The sequence below is a fragment of the Cervus canadensis genome, chromosome 11 (assembly GCF_019320065.1).
Source record: "Cervus canadensis isolate Bull #8, Minnesota chromosome 11, ASM1932006v1, whole genome shotgun sequence".
Taxonomy (NCBI): Eukaryota; Metazoa; Chordata; class Mammalia; order Artiodactyla; family Cervidae; genus Cervus; species Cervus canadensis.
In genome coordinates, this window is record NC_057396.1 from 47,627,823 (window position 1) to 47,649,766 (window position 21,944).

A 21,944-nucleotide genomic window follows, 5' to 3' on the forward strand; every position below is an offset into this window, starting at 1 on the left:
TGAGACATACTCAGTCTTCTTTGTCTGTCTATTCCAAAGAGAACAGTTATTGAAACACAAACATAGCTTAAAAATAAATAAAATTAAAATCTGGAATTCCCTTACAGTATCACTGTCACAAGGCTGGAACTGGAAGGGCTGGGGTTTGTGAAATACAGCATTCTCTTGTAAAAACAGCTGAAGATTATAGTCTCGTACCACCTAAAGAGAAAATAAAATATCTTTAAGTCTTTAATAAGGTTAAAATGTTCAATAATTGCATTTTAAAAGTTTAGGTTTTTTTCTGTAGTTTTTCAAAAACAAGAAATCATCCAGTACTATGTAGTCAAAAAGAAATGATAATTACAATTTTTTTCATTTCATTTATTTTTAAAATTTTTACTTATTTATTTGGCTGTTTCAGGTCTTAGTTGAGCATGTGAGATCCAGTTCCCTGACCAGGGATCGAAACTGGGCCCCCTGCAATGGAAGCGTGGAGTCCCAGCTACCTGGGAAGCCCTTCATTTTGGATAATAGTTGTTATCCTTGTGCCCCATTTTCTCAAGAATCTAAATATGGAAAGTACTAGGTTAGAAACTAGCCCAGATTTGGGGACTAGATGATATGTACTATTTAAGACTGCAGAAAGATGGCTATTACACAAGACGTTATTCTTTTGAATGGGGATAGGGTAGATGCAAACAGGGAAGCACATCAGTTTTTTCTAAACCAGTTCTAAAGTTCTGTAGGCCTCTTAAAGTTTGCTTTATGGAGACTGCCATCTACTAGGAAACTGCCAGATAACCTTGTACACAGCACAAAATAGTATTTTTCTAGTACTTCTCACCACCTTTCTGCTGCTGCTGCTAAGTCACTTCAGTCGTGTCCGACTCTGTGTGACCCCATAGACGGTAGCCCACCAGGCTCCACTGTCCCTGGGATTCTCCAGGCAAGAACACTGGAGTGGGTTGCCATTTTCTTCTCCAATGCAGTAAAGTGAAAAGTGAAAGTGAAGTCGCTCAGTCATGTGCGACTCAGTGACTCCATGGACTGCAGCCTACCAGGCTCCTCCGTCCATGGGATTTTCCAGGCAAGAGTACTGGAGTGGGGTGCCATTGCCTTCTCCGCACCACCTTTCTGAGGAAGTTATATTCCAATTACCATCTTAAAGCATACCAAGAAGAACAGACTAGAAAGGACTTTAGAGAGAAGAGAAATTTTGACACACAGAAACTAGCAAAACAAATAGCCAAAAGAGAGCCGTCTAAAAAGAATTCACTGTTATATTCCCTGGGAAAGAGTGGAAACCAGCAACATTTGATAGTACAGAAATCCAGTTTCTAGTTTGCTACACTGCTTACCCTTGACTTGTCTTTCATCTGCTAAAGCTCATTAGACCTCTGCCAGAAGATGGGCAGAAGAAGGAAATAAAGTTTAAAGCAGTCTTTGGCTATACTTTAGTAGACCTGGGAAAAAAATTCATTAAGGAGATAGAGAAAGTTGGAGGTATATTTTGCATTTTACTTACCAGTACATCCCAATTCTCTATTGTTCCCCTCCCCTTCCTTCAACAACCATTTACTGAGAGAGCTTACCAGGCCTGATATTAAACACAGTAGAGAAGGGGTTATACACAGAGGAATAAATATGAATAAACAAAGTTAGTCTCTTCAAGGAATTTATAATCTATAAAGTTGGACAATTAAACAGATTACACAATTAAAATACACTAACAAAATACATAGAAGGCACTAGGAGAGCGTAAGTGCTACTTAGTCCAGACTGCAGGGGTGGGGTGGAGGGAGGAGTGATTGAAGACACGTGGTCAGGGGAGGCTGGCTGAATAAACGTATTCTTAAAGGGAAATGTGTTTTCTCTTTTCCTGGATTCCAGTTTGAAGCTAGAATGACTGAGAAAGCTCCTGATACAGTCCTGAGACACAGCCTCATTAGTCACCACGCAGAAAAAGCTAAGAGGATCATCCTTCTGGTTGCTAAACCTATCCCCTGAAGCACAACAAACCCAACTTCCTTCCTTTCTTTCTTTCAAGAGGAAAGTATTAATCTTCTTAAAAATTTTAACTTTTTGTTATGGAATAGTTTAAAGAGAAAACAATATAATGTGTCCCCATGTACTATCAACCAACTTCCAAAACACACCAATTTTTGTTTCATCTAAAACCCACCTACCCCTTCCACCTTCTATTAAACTGAAGGAAGTCCTAGACATATTATGTCACCTATAAATATTTCAGTGTAATGTCTAAAAGACAAACTTTAGAAAATGTATATTAAAATGTACAAATAACATTATAAAACATTAAGTGTTTAATTTTTTGTTCATATTTTTTAAAGTTTTTCACATTAAGATCACAATAAGGTTCCTACAGTGCATATGGATGATGTTGCTTAGGTTTCTTTTCATATATAGATTTCTTGGGACTTCCCTGGCAGTACAGTGGTTAAGAATCCATGCTTCCAGTGCAGAGGCTGCAGGTTCGATCCCTGATCAGGGAACTGAGATCTCACATGGCACGTGGTGCGGCCCCCCCAAAAAATCACATATATGTTTCTTCCTCCATCTCCCTCACCCACCTCACTTGCAATTTACCTGTTGAAGAAACTGAGTTTTTGTTCTGTAGTTTCCCATAGCCTGAATTTTGTTCACTCCATCCTTGTAGTGTTCTATTTCTTGTGTGTCCTGTAAGCTGATGTTTCACTGCATTCACGTTTATTGTTTTACTTTTTGGCAAGGTGGTGTTTACTTCTGTGAGGCTTGCCTCTGATTTGCCTCTTTTTGCTACTAACAGCTGTAGTGGGCTGAATGGATGGTGGCTCTCCAAAAGAGAGATCCCTGTCCTTAGCACTGAACTTGTGAATGCTACCTCATTTGGAAAACTGCCCTTTGCAGATATAATTATTAAGGATTTTGAGATTAGCAAATATTCTTGATTCTGTGGCTGGGCTCTGAAAGTAATGATAAGTGATGTTATTATAAAAGACAAACAGAAGTAAACACAGACAGAAGAGGAGTCAGTAAGACAAGAGGCAGAGATTGGAGTGATGTGACCACAAACAAACAAAAGTCTGAAGCTACCAGAAGCTAAAAGAGGTACAAAACTGATTATCCTCTAAAGCCTTTGGCGGGAGTGCAGCCTTGCTGATACTTTCATTTCTGACTTCTGGCTTCCAGAACTGAGAGGGAATAAATGTCAGTCATTTTAAGTCATCCTGTTTATGGTAATTTGTATTGTAACCCTAGGAAACTAATAGAACAGATCTATGGTGATAAATGCCTAGACATATTAGGGGCTGCAAGAACTAGAGAGTTTTCTATATTTTTCTATCACTTTATCAAGGAATTCCATCATTCCTTTTTCATTTATTAGCTAGAATACTTCTATAAGAGAAACTTTCAAACAATTATATAGTTACCTTGAGACTGATTTTGTATAAGGCAGGATAAACACTTGCCTCTTCCCTTTATTATCTAGTTTTCAAATTGGCTTGTTTCCCTAGTAACTGCCAAAGAATGATCAATTATAGCTTTAATAAATTATTATAAAGTCATGGATTTAAAAATATTTGATTATTTCAATCTACTGCTATCATTATCAATGCTAAAATAATCCCATCTTTGGCTAGCAAGATCATATCTTGAGTTCCTGGAGATGACCTAGGAGTTTTTGATAGTCTCCCTGCTTTCCATTATGACTAATTATTTAATGTTTACCTTAAATATTTTATGTCCCAGATCTAGAATCAGTGCTATTTTCCCAAGAAGCACTGTTTTGTTTTGTTTTTTTTTAAGTGAGTAGGAGAAGTACATGGAAAATAAGACCTGTACAATAGAGGCACTGAGTTAGTAATTGGTCTTCTCTCTCAAACAATTCATTTTGAAAGGAAGTTGCAAAGAGATCCTGTACACCTCCCAATGTCAGCATCTTGCATAAACACAGTAAATATAAAAATTAGGAAATCAACACTGGTACAAAGCATAAAGCTTATTTAGATTTCACCAGTTATATTAATATATGCACTCATTTTGGGATATGTGAGTGTAAAGATTTATACAATCTTATCACATGTATAGCTTCATGCAACCACTATCCCAATCAAGATATTTAACTGAACCACCGCCACATGACTCTCTTGTGCTATTCCGTAATACTTCCCTCCACTTTGTTTAGTAACTAAGTCGTATCTGACTTTTTTGCCACCTCATGGACTGTAGCCTCCCAGGCTTCTCTGTCTATGGGATTTCCCAGGCAAGAATACTGGAGTGGGTTGTCATTTCCTTCTCCAGGGGATCTTCCCAATCCAGGGATTGAACTCACATCTCCTGAACTGGCAGGCGGATTCTTTACCACTGAGCTACCTGGGAAGCCCCGTCCCTCTACTCTGCTCATCCCTAATTCCTGGTAACTGCTTATCTGTTCTCTATTTCTATAAATACACTATTTCACAAATGTTACATAATGGAATCATGCACCATATACCTTTTGCTTTTGGCCACATGGTGTAATATGAGGGATCTTAGTTCTTCAACCAGGGATCAAACCTGTGCCCCTTGCAGTGGAAGTGTGGAGTCTTAACCACTGGACCACTAGGGAAGCCTATTTTCATTTGGCATAATTTCCTTGAAGTTCATCCAATTTGTTGCATGTATTAACCGTTCACTCCTTTTTATTGCTGAGTAGTACTTCATAGTATGGAAACACCACCATTTATTTTGGTCCTTCACTCACTGAAGGTCATTTAAGGAGTTTCCAGTTTTCAACTATTATAACTAAAAGCTACTCTGAACATTTGTGTGTGTAAGCTTCTGTGTGAAAGTAAATTTTCATTTTTTCTGGCATTTTCATATGCCCTATTTTTCTCTCTGTAAAGGTGTTACTGAAGTATAACTGACATACATACAATAACCTGTACATATTTAAAGTGTATACTTTGATAAATTTTAACTTTCCTATATATCTGTAAAAGTCACCACAATCAAGATAATGGACTTTTCCCTAACTTTCAAAAGTTTCCTCATTCCCTTTGTAATCTTTCCCTTTCTGCTTCCTTTAGTCACTCCTTGTGACAGCTGAGATCAGGCCTTCAGTCTCGTTACTGATGTAACCTTCAGCAACTAGCACAATGACTTCTGTCTAAAGTAGTATTCAATAAACAGCTGTTAAAGAACGCTTCTGTATCCACCGTTGAGATTAAACAAAACATTACCACTGCCGTAGGAATCCATACATCCTCTTCTTATTACATTCCCATCTTATTTCCTAAGGAGTGTTCAACCTTCTATTTATTTATTTTTTTAATGTTTTTTAAGTTGGGGAATCTCTCCCATTTCCCAATCCAAGGACCCTTTTAAGACATTTTCCCCCTAGTTGCCCTCTTTGATTACATTTTAATATCACAAGTATATGTTACATGTTTATGTACTGTGGCCCATTGTAACATATAAGATTCTTTTGGCAAACAATCCCTCAATATCCAGAAGCACTTTTTACTCCTTTGGGGGATTATCTGCCCCTCTGTGAATGCATGCTCCTCTAGATATAACCACTCTACTAAATTTTACTGTGCTCCTCTTTTTTTCTTTCAACAGTTTTATTACATATGATATATCTCAAAATGATACTGTTTTCTTGGATATTTCTGAATGCTATATAAATGTGTGTGTAGTCTTTGCAAGTTGCTTTTCTAAAAATTGAAGTATAGTTAATTTACAATGTTGTGTTAGTTCCAAGTGTTAAAGCAAAGTGATTTAGCTATATATACACACGCCCACATTCTCTTTCAGATTCTTTTCCATTATAGGTTACTACACTGAGTACAGTTCCCTGTGCTATACAGTAGGTCCTTGTTTTGCAATTTGCCTTTTGCTCAACATCACATTTGTGAATCTCATCCATATTAGTGCATGTGCTTGCAGATCTTTCATTTTTATTGCTATTTGGTATTCCATTATTCATCTTACTATTGGTGGACAGTTAGGATATTTCTAGCTTTTTCTAATCTGACAAAGGAAGTTGCTAAGAACAATATCTCAAAGTCTTCTGGTACCCACTCTGGGGCCAGAGTTTCTCTAGGATATATTCTAAGAAGTAGAACTACTGAGTCATAAGCTAAATGCATCTTTAAATTGACTAGATAACGCCAAATGTGTTGAAATTGGATCTATCAATCTGTACCCCTCAGGGCAGTATATAAGCTTCTGTTAATCCATATTCACATTAATAATCATTCCTGTCGATTTTTGTCAATCTCATAAGTGTAAAATAGACAATCTCATAGTGATTTTAATTTCCAGTTCTTTGATTAATAGTAAGTTTAAGCATCTGTACTAGTTTCCTAAGGCTTCCATAACAAAGGATCATAGATGAGGTGGCTTAAACAAGGTAATTCTGTTTCCTCACAGTTCTGGAGGCCAGAAGCCCAAGAACAAGGTGTTGGCAGGGCTGGTTTCTTCTGAGGGTCTCTTTCCTTGGCTTGCAGATGATCGTCTTTTCCTGGTGTCTTATGTGGAGTTCCCATTGTGCCTATTCGCACTCTAACCTTCTATGAACATCAGTCATATTGGATTAGAGCTCATCCGTATGACCTCATTTTACCTTAAACTCTTTAAAGGCCTGATATCCAAGAACAGTCACATTCTGAGGTACCAGAGGTTAGGGCTTCCATGTATGAATTTTAGGGGATACAACTAAGCCCATAAAAGCCTCTTTTTTATATGGTAATAGTTATTTGTATTTTTTTATTCTGTGGGACATGTGTTGTATGATATATCAGTAGTTCATTCCTTTTTATGAACAAATAATATTTCATTGAAATTTTATTTTATTTATCTAATCACCAGTTGATTGACATTTAGGGTGTTTACAATTATTAGCTATTATCTCCTAGAGAAGGAAATGGCAACCCACTCCAGTATTCTTGCCTGGAAAATCCCATGGATGGAGGAGCCTGGTAGGCTATAGTCCACGGGGTCGCAAAGAGTCAGACACGACTGAGTGACTTCACTATGAATAACACTGCTGTGAACGTTTCTGTACAATTTTTTTGTTTAAACACTTGTTTTCAAAAAAGTGGAATTGTCATATGGTAACTCCGTGTCTCACTTTTTGAGGAATTACCGAACTGTTTTCCACAGTGGCTACACCATTTTACATTCCTACAATGTACAAGAGTTCTAATTTTACCACATCCCTGCCAACACTTGCTTTATATGTGTGTTGTTTTAATTATTAAAACTATCCTACTAGGTGGAAGTGGTATTTCATTGTGGTTTTCATTTACAGTTCTCCAATAACTAATGGTGCTTAGGATCTTTTCATGTGCACATTTTCCTTGGAAAAATGTCTATTCAAGTCCTTTGCCCATTTTCAAATTGGATCATTTGTCTTTTATGTGTTGAGTTGTAAAAGTTATTTATATATTTTGAGTATTAAATTCCTATCAGGCACATGATTTATAAATATTTCTCCCATTCTATGGGCTTTTTCACATTTTCCACAATGTTCTTTGATGCACAAAAACTTGTAATTTGATGAAGCTCAGTTATCTATCATCTTTTGCTGCTGTGCTTTCAAGTTAACTCTAAGAATACACTGGCAAACCCAAGGTCACAAAGATTTACTTCTGTATTTTCTTCTATAATTCTACAGTTTTAGGCTGTCAGCCCATTTTGAGTTAATTTTTATATATGGAGTGAGGAAGGGGTTTAACTTTATTCTTTTGCATGTGGTTATCCTATTGTTTTATCACCTCTTGTTGAAGAGACTATTCTTTCTCTATCAAATGGCCTTGACAACCTTGTTGAAATCAACTGGCCACAGATGTTTGAGCTTATTTCTGGACTCTCAATTCTTACATGTCTAGCCTTATGCTAGCACCACACTCTTAATTACCATAACTTTGTAGTAAGTTTTAAAACTGGAATGTGTGAGTCCTCCAATTTTGTTTTTCTTTTTCAAGGTTTCAGGATCCCTTGCAGTTCCACATGAATTTCAGGATTGGCTGTTCCATTTCTGCAAAAAATGCCATTGGAATTTTGATAGGAATTGCACTGAATCTATAAATTGCTTTGGGGAATACTGAAATATTAGAGATATGAAATCTTCTAATCCATAAACATTTATTATTTCCATTTATTTGGGTCTTCCCTGGTGGCTCAGATGGTAAAGCGTCCGCCTATAGTGCGGGAGACCTGGGTTCGATCCTTGGTTTGGGAAGATCCCCTGGAGAAGGAAATGGCGACCCACTCCAGTACTCTTGCCTGGAAAATTCCACGGACTGAGGAGCCTGGTAGGCTACAGTCCATGGGGTCGCAAACAGTCGGACACAACTGAGTGACTTCACTTTCACTTTCTTTAATTTCAGCAATGTTTTATAGTTTTTCCATGTACAAGTCTTTCGGGTTTTGGTTAAATTATTTCTAGGTATTTATTCTTCAAATACTATTGTAACTGGAATTAGTTTCATAATGTTCCTTCAGTTCATTCATTGATGAAGTATAGAAACATAATAGATTTTGTGTATTGATTTTGTATTTGCAACTTTTGCTGAGTTCATTTACTAGCTCCAGGACTTTTGTGGATCCTATAGGGTTTTTTATATACAATCATGTCATGTGCAAATATATATTTTTACTTTTTTCTTTCCATTTTGCTGCCTCCTATTTCTGTTTCCTGCCTAATTGCTCAGATCAGGATGTTCAGTACAATGGTGAATGAGTGAAAGTCACTTAGTCGTGTCCAACTCTTTGCGACCCATGGACTATACAGTCCATGGAATTCTCTAGGCCAGAATACTGGAGTGAGTAGCCTTTCTCTTCTCCAGGGGATTTTCCCAACACAGGGACTGAATCCAGATCTCTCACATTGCAGGCAGATTCTTTACCAGCTGAGCCACAAGGGAAGCTCATTCACCACAATGGTGAATAGTAGTGGTAAAAGTGGGCATCCTTGTCTGATCATCTTTTCCAGATGGGGAAAGCTTTCAGTCTTTCAACACTGAGTATGATATGTGTTGTAGGTTTTTAAAAAATGCCTTTTACCATGTTCAGGAAGTTCCCTTCTATTCCTAATTTGATGAGCGTTTTTATCATAAGAGTGCTGAATTTTGTCATATGCTTTTCCTGTGTTTTTGAGATGATCATGGGATTTTCCCCTTTATTTTATTAAGTTTACTTTTTTAGTACATCTTTACAGTAATAAGAGTGACAATACTAGACAATTTAATTTATGAAGAAATATAGAATAACCCTGTTATTTTTCAATTGTTAAAAGAGTTACATTATTAATTGGTAGGAATTTCCTTATAGAGACAGAAAGCAAGCATACATAAACAAACTGTAAAGCCAGTAGAACCACCTTTAGAATGACTATACTAGAGAAAATCTCTCTGACAATATCTGCTTCAGTTACATGCACAAAGCATTTCATAAAATATTAAGAAGAACAGCAAGCCTTCATAAATAATTAAAATTAAACAGAAGTTCTTAGGCCAGCTGTCTCCCTTTAAGGTATAGGGGGCATTATAAAATTACAATGTGTCTATGGATTACCCCCAAAATACATGTACAGTTACAATTCAGCTATGTGGGAAAAAATGAACTTCCCCCAAAGACAAGCTAGTAATGGTGTAGAATAAAAATCAAAAAAATTTTTAAACTTCTTTCTGGATTATCAGATCACAAGGTTGCTTTTAGCAGGATAACAAAAGTAGCAGAACAAGCTCTTTGTTAACAGAAAAGCATACGGCATAAAACTTCTAGGTGTGAGCTCTTCTGGTACTAGGAATAAAAGGGCACATCTCCTAGTTGCATCATTCTTATTAAATTTTTATTACTACCACTTTCACTCTAAACACAAGAGCATCTTATTTCTTCCTCATCCCTGGGGAGTAAGATACCCATATGAGTGAATGTAGAGGAAAATAAAAGCTTATCTCTTTATGTGTCCAAATCAGTTTATACATTTTTAATTCATTTTCTATGAAAACAATATAAGCTAGAGAGATAATATAGATATTAGTAGAGCATGGAAAACACTATGTGTGTGTTTGTGACCTCAGGCAAATCACATAAACTTCCTGGGTCTGTTTTCCTCTCTGCAGAATGAGCAAGATAATACCAACCTCAGAGGATGTATTAAAAACTAGAAAACTGTGAACTGTTATATAAAATATTAGCACATTTTAAAGACTAAATGCTTACCTCTTTTATAAACTAAAGGCAGTGTACTCAAACATTCTTGGAAAAAGATTCAAAAAAAAATTTGTCTGGGGAGAATCTCTCTGATAAAATTAGAAATGAAAAATGTCACCCACTATATACTCCCTCCATTAAATGGAAACTGGAAAAACTTCTAAATAATTCATGGGTTAATGAGGGGGGGCGGAATGCAGAAGCGATTTTAAAAAGCCCTACATACCTATCACAGAATGCAATTAAAGTAGAAAGAAATTTTTTAGGCTCAAGCGGATTTATTTGAAAACAAAAGACTGAAAATATAGAACCTAATAGAAAAGGAAGCCTAAAAACATTAACTGCAATAAAGTAGAAAGAAATAATGAATATAAAGTTAGTAATTAAGAAAATACGGAACAATAACACTGAGAAGTAGAACAAGAGATGGCTTTTGGAAAAGATTAAAAAATAGATTGGCAAGTCTGATCAAAATAAGAGAGAAAGTACAAACAATATTAGAAATAAAAAGGGAGACAATTACAGAGGCAAGCAAGTTTATATGCAAATTTATGCCACCAAATTTGATAAATGAAATAGACAATTTGTCTAGGAAAGTGAAGTTACCAAAATACACTAAAAAAGATACAGAAAACCCAAATGGACCAATATACATAAACAATCTGATTACTAGTTAAAAATCAACTTCTTCATAAAAGGAACAAACCAAGACATTTTTGTAGACTTCTACCTCTAACATTCTCTTATGGAAAATGTCAAATGTATACACATTAAAATAAAAAGAACTGTACAGAAACTACCTAGACTCTTTAATTAACATTTTTCTACATTTTCTTTCACATAACTATCCATCTATCCATCCATTTATCCTTTCTATATGTTCATCCTTTTACATCTTTTATTGAATCCTAGGGATAAAAATATAAGAATACAAAAATACGACAGGATTTCAAAGCACCAGACTAGTGATATTTGTATTTCCATGTGAACTTAGCATTTTAAATGTTTTTCTAAAAACAGAATTGGAGCGATGGTACACTGAAAATAATAAATATACATGGAGGCAATTCAGGAAAAGAAAAGGGACACAGACTGCACCCTTTTCTTTCCTGTCTTTGGCCTCTGTCTTGTAATATGGATACCCTGATTCCTTTCCAAACAACTCTCTAAGGTATTAGCCAGTTCCCACTCCTCTGGCCAAAAAAGAGAATTGAACTGATCTTTTAAAATAGCAGTCATAAAATGAATGTATTTTAATAAATGCATTCAGTCAGGAAACATTTACTGTGCACTTAATTTATCAGAAAGAAAATAAGATTAATTAACCACAGGAACAATTTATCTTCCAAAGGACAGTTTCTCTACTGCAAAAAATTTTAATCTGTCAGATCCTAAAGAAAAACAACTTGATTTATTTTCTATGTAAACAGTGTGACATGCTAGCAAACTTGAATGAAAAGATAACTATCAAAGAACGACAGCATATAGAAGGCAAGGTTAATTGTTTAAAGCAAGATATTAAAACATTAATTTGTTTATCTATTATAAAATTTAAACTTTCCTTTTTGTGTCCTTTTATTATTCTTTGCACTGACACTTGTTGTTTCATGAACTGAGAGCAAAATAAATAATCTGAGTGGAAAATAATAAATAATAAATAATCTGAGTGGAAAATAAAGTTCTTTAAACCACTCTTTTCAAAAGCAACAGACATGCTAATAATGACTGATGTCCTGAGACAGCCTGTATCATCACCTCCCTTTTTGACCTTCATCAAGAATGAAACACCTTTCAACTTTGTTAGAAGGAATACTGTTTTCAAAAATTTCGTCCTTTAAAGCATTCTAATGTCATTGGTGCTTTCGTTTTGTTTGTATCTAAAGACATTTTAGATTCTAAATGGATATATCACCTACTGCACTGAAGGTAACTTGCCTTGCTGGAGGTTTCTAATAAAAACTGGAATGTGTTTTGCACAGCTTGGCATGTCTCTAGCTCAGTCCGGCTGAAGGCTATTAAATAATCCTTAAGGTGGTCATACACATTTCCATCAAGAGCCTGTAAAAGAGTAAACAAAAGAAAAAAAATCATGAAAAAGCTCTGACATACAATGCTTGCTGTTTAAATGCTAAATTCAGTTTAAAATCTATTAATAAAAAATAAAAGATACAGGTAGGTTGCTAAGTAAAGAATAAATATAAATCTTAAACAATAAAAAAAAATCTTAAACAATCACTTGGGAAAACATTGAATTTTTCTAATAAGTAGGAACTCAAAAAAGGTAGAGCCCAATACTGGTAAAGATGTGGGGACAGTATAAAACTTGAAAGACAAAATGTTTGGTTTCTGATATTTGCTCATCTGCTTTCTAGCTATGTCAACATCTCTAGTCAGTTTATAAGATTAGGTGTGGGAGCTGAATGAAATAATAGATGTAAAGGATCCATACGCAGTGCCTGGAATAGAAGGGACATTCTATAAACATTAATTTCCTCCATTTTCCCTCATTCATTATTGGTAGAATTCTAAATTCATTTATTCTTACTATATAGCAATCAGAGAAAAACCACAATAGAAATAGTAAAAATTAAAAAGAAGAGTCAGAAATTCTGTTTTAGGGAAGAAACATCAATGCAATATCTACAAAGAAATTTAAACATTCTTATTTACTTAAGTATTTAGATCAGGACTCTTTAAAAATTGAAAAAAAAAGAAAACCACTAAACATTTGAGAAATGATTAAGTTATGATATACATAGTGACTAAAATATGCACAGCCACCAAAACAAAAACCATGGGAACTGTGTAGATGATAAACAATGTATTGAACAAGTTTAGGTTAAAAAAGCAGAACAAAACAGAATACATACATATTAGCAACAATGATGGGAAAATACATCGATACATCAATAATAATAAAAATAAAGGTTCTGGAGTCTCGCAAATCAACAGAGATCTTAAAATGAGGGAAAATTGACACGTTGAAGTCACCATTGAACTATTTTAAAGTGTACAATTCATCGACTTTCAGAACACTCACAATGTTGTACAACCATCACTACTATCTAATTCCAGGGCATGTGCATTGCTTCCAAAAGAAATCCCATACCCATTAAGGGGTCACACCCATTCCTACCTTTCTCTCCATCTCTGGCAAACACTAATCTACTTTCTTCTTTTTTTAAGTGGAGGAAAATTGCTACAACATTATAAATGTTGTGTTGGTTTCTGTTCTACAACAACTCAAACCAGCCACAATTTTATGTATATATATAATATACATATAGAGATATATATCACTTGTCTCTTGGGTCTCCTCCCCTTCCCCAACCCTAACCCTCTAGAACACCACAGAGTACCTTGCTGGGCTCCCTGTGTTATATAGCAACTTCTCACCAGCTATCTAATTTACACATGGTAGTGTATATAGAGCTATACTGCTTTCTCCATTCATCCCACTCTCTCCTTCCCCCACTATGTCCACAAGTCTATTCTCTGTATCTTTGACTAATCTAATTTCTAACTCAATGAATTTGCCTCTTCTGGATATTTCATATAAATGGAATCACACGATATGTGGTTTTTTTGTGCCATCCTCTGTCAGTTAACATATTTTTAAGGTTCATCAATGAATTAGTACATCATCTTATGGCTTCCCTGAAAGCTCAGTTGATAAAGAATCCACCCGCAATGCAGGAAATCCTGGTTCAATTCCTGGGTTGGGAAGATCCCCTGGAGAAGGGATAGGCTACCCACTCCAGTATTCTTGGGCTTCCCTTTTGGCTCAGCTGGTAAAGAATCCCCCTGCAATGAGGGAGACTTGGGTTCAATCCCTGGGTTGGGAAGATTCCCTCGAGAAGAGAAAGGCTACCCACTCTAATATTCTGGCCTGGAGAATTCCATGGACTGTATAGTCCATGGGGTTGCAAAGAGTTCGACACAACTGAGCAACTTTCACTTTATGGCTGAAAAATATTACATTTTATGGATATGCCACATTTTGTTTATTCATTCATTAGTTGGTGAATCTCTGGGTTGTTTCCACTTTTTACTTATTATGAATAATGCTCTGTGGACATGTGTACAAGTTTTTGTTTGAACACCTGTTTCCAATTCTCTTGGGTATATAATTAGTAGTGGAATTGCTGGGTCTCCCGATAGAAATTCTATGTCTAGCTATTTAAGGAACAATCTGTTTTCCACAGTGGCTGCACTGTTTTACGTCCCCATCAGCAATGTATAAAGGTTCTAGTTTCTCCATAATCTCAACAACATCTGCTATTTTCTGTTTTGTTTTGTTTTTTAATTATTCAAGCTGCCCTAGTGGTAGCTCATTGTGGTTTCGATTTTGCATTTCTTTAATGACTAATGGTGTTGAGTGTCTTTTCAAGTGCTTATTGGCCATTTGTATATATTCTTTGAAGAAATGTCTACTCAAGTCCTATACACACTTTTTAAAAACTTTTCATCTTATATTGTAGTATAGCCAATTAACAATGTTGTGATGGCTCCAGGTGGACAGCAAAGCAACTCAACCATACATATACACGTATCCATTCTCCCCTAGACTCCTCTCCCATCCAGGCTGCCATATAACATTGAGCAGAGTGCTCTGTGCTATAAGATAGGATCTTATTGGTTATCCATTTTAAATATAACAGTTTCCACTCATTTTTAAAATTGGTGTTGTCTTTTTGTTGTTGAGTTAAGAGTTCTTTATATATTTGGATACTATTTACATATTTGGGCTTCCCAGGTGGCACTAGCGATAAAGAACCTGTCTGTCAATGCAGGAGAAGTAAGAGACAGGGGTTCGATCCCTGGGTGGGGAAGATCCCCTGGAGGAAGTCATGGCAACCCCCCTCCAGTGTTCTTGCCTGACAAATTCCATGGACAGAGGAGCCTAGTGGGCTACAGTTCGAAGAGTTGCAGACAGTTGCAAAGAGTCGGACACAACTGAGCGACTAAGCACATCTTACTAGATACATGATTTTCAAATATATTCTCCCACTTTGTGGGCTACCCTTTCACTCTATCAATAGTGTCCTCTGATGTACAAAAGTTTTAAACTTTGTTGTGGCCTAATTTAACTTTTTTTCGTTTGTGTTTTGGTGCCATATCTAAGAATTCTCAATGGAGGTTTTATAGTAAGGAAAATCTTTATTTTTTTCTTACTTTGGTTATTCAATTAAACATTTACTATAAAACTGACTTAAAACCACAAATTGTATCCTCAAAGCAGTAATAAAACTACACATTCCACTGTGCTTAAACCACTAGATGGCACCAGCAAGCACTATAAATATAGACAGTGCAAATTCCTTAAGATTTCTTTCCATGAGGTTATGTAACATCCCCAGAGAGACTGCTGGTGTTAAGTCTGAATAATAATTCTTACCTTATGACTACTTTTCATGAACTTGTTAAAAAATGAACATACAACTGATATGAGGTCTTTGCTTTAGAAATGCTCTTGGTAGATGGTCATAACCTTGAGTTTGCAGGAAACCACTGGAGCATTTTATTTAACACAGCAAATGGGAATACAGGCATCATGCGTTGCTACCCCCAGAGGTTGTGAGTAGGTTGGGGGTGGGGTCTGAGAATTTGTATTTTCTAACAACTTGCTGCTGGTGGTCTGGGGACCATACTTTGACAACCACTGGACTAAAGAGTCATTTTAGCTGATTAGGTTGAATATTTACATAGACTTAGATCCTGGTGACCCTGTGACTCCAGCACAGTGGCTGGAGGTAGGAAGTCCATCCAGAATGGGGTCAATAGCACCAATATATCAAGTAGGCAGATGAGCATCTGTCTTCAACTGAGAACCATGCTCTACTTCACAGTTATAAAGGCAGCATGGGAAAGAACTTGAGTTCTGGATATGGGTTAGAATCTCAGAACTTTTACTTCATCATTTTGATGGTTCTCTCTTCTATAAACAGGGAAAGTGGAAATACCACATACTCCATGGGACACTGTAAAGATCAACTAATGTAAGGGAATGGCACAGTGTTAGTCTCCTTTTTTGCTTTGCTTAAAAATCTTCAATGGACTGGCTACATATTGATAATTATTAAAGCTGGGTAATGAATACATGGGGGTCATTATATTACTGTTTTTACTTTGATGTATATGGGAAATTTTTCATAAAAAAAGAAAATGTGAACATCAGACTAGAAAGAAAAAATGGTGCTATCCAAAAAAATTTTTAAGCGCCCATTATACATTTTGAAAAGTTAAAATTATTTAGCTGGTATCTAAGATCCTTTATAATCCAGTCCCAAACTACCTCTCATCAGTATCATCTCTCATCACTGTTGTCTATACTGTACTCATATCCCAACCACAAGTCATTTTGGAAAATGACATTTACTATCATGTTTCCAAGTAAGTTATTCTCTTGGCCTGCAAAGTCATTTCCCTTTTCTCACCTACTCAAATAGTAATAATGATGGCAAACAGGCAACTAATATTTATTAATGGCTTACTAATGTTGCAAATGCTTTACAAAACTGATTTAACCAGTTCCTCCTCAGTGTTTCTGTAATTTTTATATTGCATGGGTATTACTGCAAGTCATGGATTAAGTCTTTTTCAGGCACAGAGCCTGGCAGATAGCAAATGCTCAAAGATAATTTATAGAATAAATGAAAGAATGATTTACTCTAGAGTTTAATGTAGCAACAAAAATGCCCTGATTAGACAGCTTATAGGCAAGCTCTGTGTGTGTGTGTGTGTGCGCCCATGTGGACACACACAGAGTTGCTCACTTGCGTTCAACTCTTTGACCCTATGGACTATAGCCTGCCAGGCTCCTCTGTCCGTGGAATTTTTCAGCAAGAATACTGGAGTGGTTTGCCATTTCCTACTCCAGGGGATCTTCCCAACCCAGAGACTGAACCTGAGTCTCTTGCGTCTCCTGCATTGGCAGGCGAATTCCTTACCATTGTGCCACCTCGGAAGCCCCACAGGCAAGCTATTCCCACTATATTCCAGTTAAGAGAAAAATGTACCATTAATCATGTACCAAACACAGTAAAGGCATCTCTTGGCTTCAGCAATTCAAATGAGGCTTAATGAATTTACATTAGGTAAGAGGTGGGTCAAGTGATTGGAAGTCTCTTCTAGCAGACAGAGATTAATCTTAAAATATTTCTTTTATCATAACATCATATTTCCCAGAATATGATGAGAATATTCAGAATTCTGGGAATCCCACCAGAATTCCCCAAATTTTATAGGGTTACAGAATTCACTAACTTACCCATGTACCAATTTTCCTGGTTGATAAGAATAAGATAGCTGGAGGCCTTCTGGCCTAGGTGTGTTATTGTTCGTGTTCATAAAGTTAATGCAGGAGGTACAAAAATTAAGAAATGGTTAGAATTCAGAGCAAAAGAAGTGGATGATTACTGACTGGCTCTGTCCCCACCTCAAGTTAACTGCAATTGTTTGAACCAGTGATGATGCTGAGAGAAGTTCAAAGCAATTCTGGGTAGCATTGTCTCAACCTGGTTTGTGTTTAGTAGGTAGACGGCATATATGGACTTTGATAAAAATCCAATAATTAAAAAGAATTAGTTCCCTAAAACAGAATGAAATACTGGGAAACAAAGGAGAGCGCTTGAAAGTGCTTTATACAAACTCTTCCATCTAGTACTTATCCTTATCACAGAGAGGACTTTATCGCTGTCAATCACAGTACTTAGGAACTATAGCATTTGGATTATTGCTGCAATCTCCTATTACTCAGCATACAGTTGTCCCTCCCACCAACTCATTTCCACACTGCAGATAGGAGGATGCTTCTAAACTGCCTATTGGAAGGACTCATATAAGCTACAATTACCATCCATAACCCTTTAGTAAGGGCAGCTCTCTTGTCTTAACTGCAGATAACCAATATTCAACTCAAAGTAATTTGCACAAAATGGGAGCTTGTTGGCTCAGGTTAAACAAATCACAAGGACAGGGTGATGTCTGCTCAGGAACTACCCAATTCAAGGACAGTCTCTGCCCCTCTCCTCTGATCCTCATTCCCAGCTTTACTCTGCCAAGTTTCTCATCACTGCTTTTCCCTGTGAGTTGGTCTGAGTCTCCTGGAGGGAAGTATACGCCATTTTCAACTTATCTTTCAGCTTCCATCCCAGGGATGACCTAATTTAGGTCAAGTGCCAATATCTGCCCAATAACCCTGAGCAAGGGGCAGGGGTGTGATGTTCTCACTTGCATACCAGCTTGGCCTGTAAGTTTATCCCTGTGGTCAAGAGAGTAGGATTTGAGGGAGAGAAGGCATGCAGAGTCATGTATGTTTTATGTCTTGGGATTCCACATAAAAAATGCCACTACTAAAAAGATTTGGAACGACTGCATTAGACAAAATTTTGTGAAATTAATTTCTTTTCCAGCTTATACAAATTTTTACCAGTGTTATATAACATCATTAGGCTTACTTTTCTGTTATGGGACTTGAGTGTGGGCTCTTTTTTTTTTTTTTTTAAAGCATGTGAATTCTGACTGGCATATTATTTGTTTAACAGATACATATTAAGTACTACCAGTATGTCAAACTCTGAACTCAGCTAAGACACAGTGGTGAACAGACAAGATCCGTCCTTTCACAGAACTTAACAAACCAAAAGGAAAGACAGAAAAACAGGCATTATAAGTGCCTATTTTATGCTAAGATTTTATGTTATCATTAGGAGTTATGATGCAGAAAGACAAGAGAGCTGTTCAGAAGACATAATGATTAAGTGAAAATCTTAATAATCAACAGTTAGCAAAACCAAGGAGGAGAGGGATAGATAGAAGTCAAGAAAGAAGAAAAACCTTTGTGAAAACCTAGAGGCAAAAGAGGAATATTGGAAGAACTAAAAGATGTACATTGTTGGGATAACAGGGAAGAGAAATGGGGAGAATAAATGAAGAACCAAGAGGTAAGCCCTGTCCAGATCATGCAGTCAAAAGATTTTTTGTTTTGTTTTGCTTGTACTTTAGTTTAAATGCAACGAATCATTAATGAACATAGTCCAGCAGTCAAGTGAAATATGTGGCTTGGAAGCCTTCTCCTAGCTGCGTTGTAGAAATGGGTTGGCAAGATACAGGGCAACAGGAGACTGCTGCAATAACCCAGATGAAACAGGATGTCTGGAGGGCAGTAGATAAGTAAGAAATGAAATCAACAAGATTTAGTGGTTAACTAGATGCTGAAACAAAGGCAGAGGGGAAAGTAAACCTTTATTTCCAAGTGTCTGATCCAGGCAAGTGAGTGGATATTATACACTGCGCCAAGAACCCAAGAAGAAGTGAAGCTGGAGAAGAGAACAGTTTAGCTCAAGAGACAGTATGATATGTAGGTGTGAAGCTCAGAGAAGGGAAATAGTGTCTGGTTAAAATTTAAGTCTGTAAATTACATGCTACATGTTTATTTTTTCATCAGAATAAAGCTGACCCAATTAAGATAAAGTAAATGCCTGATTATATCTACTTCACTCTCAAAGTAAATCTTCAGTGCCTTCCCTCTCTTATAATTGGGGCCTGCTTTTGCACCTTCCACTCTTGTCACCCTTGATTCATACAGATCACTAGCTGCAAGTGATAATAATTTAACAGCTTGCCTTACTATTCCTGCTTCTTTTCAATTAAACAGATCTAAAAGCTTGAAAGCTTTCCTTTTCTCCTTTGCTTTTTGCTTCTCTTCTTTTCACAGCTATTTGTAAGGCCTCCTCAGACAACCATTTTGCCTTTTTGCATTTCTTTTCCATGGGGATGGTCTTGATCCCTGTCTCCTGTACAATGATCCCTGTCTCCTGTACAATGTTAAAAAGCAGAGACATTACTTTGCCAACAAAGGTCTATCTAGTCAAGGCTATGGTTTACCCAGTGGTCATGTATGGATGTGAGAGCTGGACTGTGAAGAAAGCTGAGCGCCTAAAAATTGATGCTTTTGAACTGTGGTGCTGGAGAAGACTCTTGAGAGTCCCTTGGACTGCAAGGAGATCCAACCAGGCCGTCCTGAAGGAGATCAGTCCTGGGTGTTCATTGGAAGGACTGATGCTGAAGCTGAAACTCCAATACTTTGGCCACCTCATGCAAAGAGTTGACTCACTGGAAAAGACACTGATGCTGGGAGGGATTGGGGGCAGGAGGAGAAGGGGACGACAGAAGATGAGATGGCTGGATGGCATCACCAACTTGATGGGCATGAGTTTGAGTAAACTCCGGGGGTTTGTGATGGACAGGGAGGCCTGGCGTGCTGCGATTCATGGGGTCGCAAAGAGTTGGACACGACTGAGCGACTGAACTGAACTGAAAAGCTTGAAATAGACAATTTTAATTTCAAAGCCGAATCACAGATACAACCCACAAGCTACATGTATTTTTTATAAACTTAAAGGTAAAACCTTTTAAAGCTTACAATAAATTATAAAACTATCACAACTATAATAGTTTGACAAGGACATGCATGATAAAGATGCCCTGAGCCCTGTCTAGCATTTACATGAGCAAGGCACAAAAATGTTCTCTAAGTATACTTGTTTGGTCAATTTCAAACCAGTAGATGTGCACAAACTTCTATTCCTATAGAGATCTGTATGCACAGTCATAAATTTCATAATCAGTGATACATTAGAATTCATATACATGCTCAGAAATGGCAGGAGAAGCATTCTTTTAAGGTTTATACAAATATGAGTTAATCTGGCAGTAAGAGATTCTCAGTGGTCTCCACCATGCAAAAATTTGGTACGGAACTCACTCAAATGTAACTTTTAAACACAAATTTTGTTTTTGATTACTTGGTACCAGTTGCTATGGGAAGAAGTCTGTAATATCTAAATTGAGAAACCATGGGGCCTTTGTTTTAATTGTTTTAATAGTTTGAAAAAGCTGAAAGGCTTCTGAATGCCTTTGAATATCCATATTCTTTCCATATTCCTTATATATTACTTATATATAATATATATATATGTTCCTTATATATTACAGTACTCTTTTTATATATTACTTCTGCTCTCTATTCATTTGATCAACTTGATCTCTAAAATCAGTTGAGTCTGGAACCAAAACTCATAGTAGCAAATACTCAAAATAGTAAAGGAAAATTGGGATATCCTAAAGACAAATTCAGAAGCTTAGAATTCTAGGGTGTTCCAATAACATTTATTTATAGGAAAGTATAAATTCTTGGAACTTGTTTGAAGAGGGAAATTATGATGAGTTAAGAGTTAGGAGGAAGAAAATGTGTCATTTTTCTAAGCATTTGATGCAATTTCCCCTAAAGTAAGGACCTGAAACAGTGGCCTCCTTATTTAGATCCAGGAAGCGCAGAGTTTTTGCAGTAACAGAGCTATGCTGAAATCTCTTGAGTTTCCTTAATACAGCCTAGAAAAAGCAAACTCTTCTTTTGCTGAGAGCAACAGGCATTCTGAATAGTCTTTGGTAAAAGTCAGGAATATAAATATCAAGATGATGATAAATAAGAGCTGTCTTAAAATTAAATTATGAAATTCTACAGTCCTCTTTTACTGATGCAAAACAATAATGATTGCCTGCCTGCATATGTGTATCTTTCTGAGAAGACTTTAAGCTGCACTTAACTAGGATGCAAAGAGAAAGTAGATTTTTACAAATTTAAAGGGATCAAAGCAAGTTCTGAGTTAAATTTGCATCACTATAAATATCTCTAATATATGGTTGAACTTGTCAATGATATAAAGTAAAATTAGAAACATGTCACCTAAATT

General features: G+C 36.4%; 1 protein-coding gene across 3 annotated transcripts in view; it reads right to left on the bottom strand.

Moving 5' to 3' along the window:
• FCHSD2 (FCH and double SH3 domains 2) overlaps window positions 1-21,944 on the bottom strand; it is a 268,065-nt gene that overhangs the window by 56,176 nt on the left and 189,945 nt on the right. For all 3 annotated transcript variants that reach the window (XM_043482268.1, XM_043482267.1, XM_043482269.1), the window contains exons 9-10: window positions 12,124-12,246; window positions 106-201 (exon numbers count right to left, since the gene is read on the bottom strand). In XM_043482268.1, the coding sequence (XP_043338203.1) occupies window positions 106-201; window positions 12,124-12,246 (219 nt within the window). The remainder of the gene's footprint in view (window positions 1-105; window positions 202-12,123; window positions 12,247-21,944) is intronic.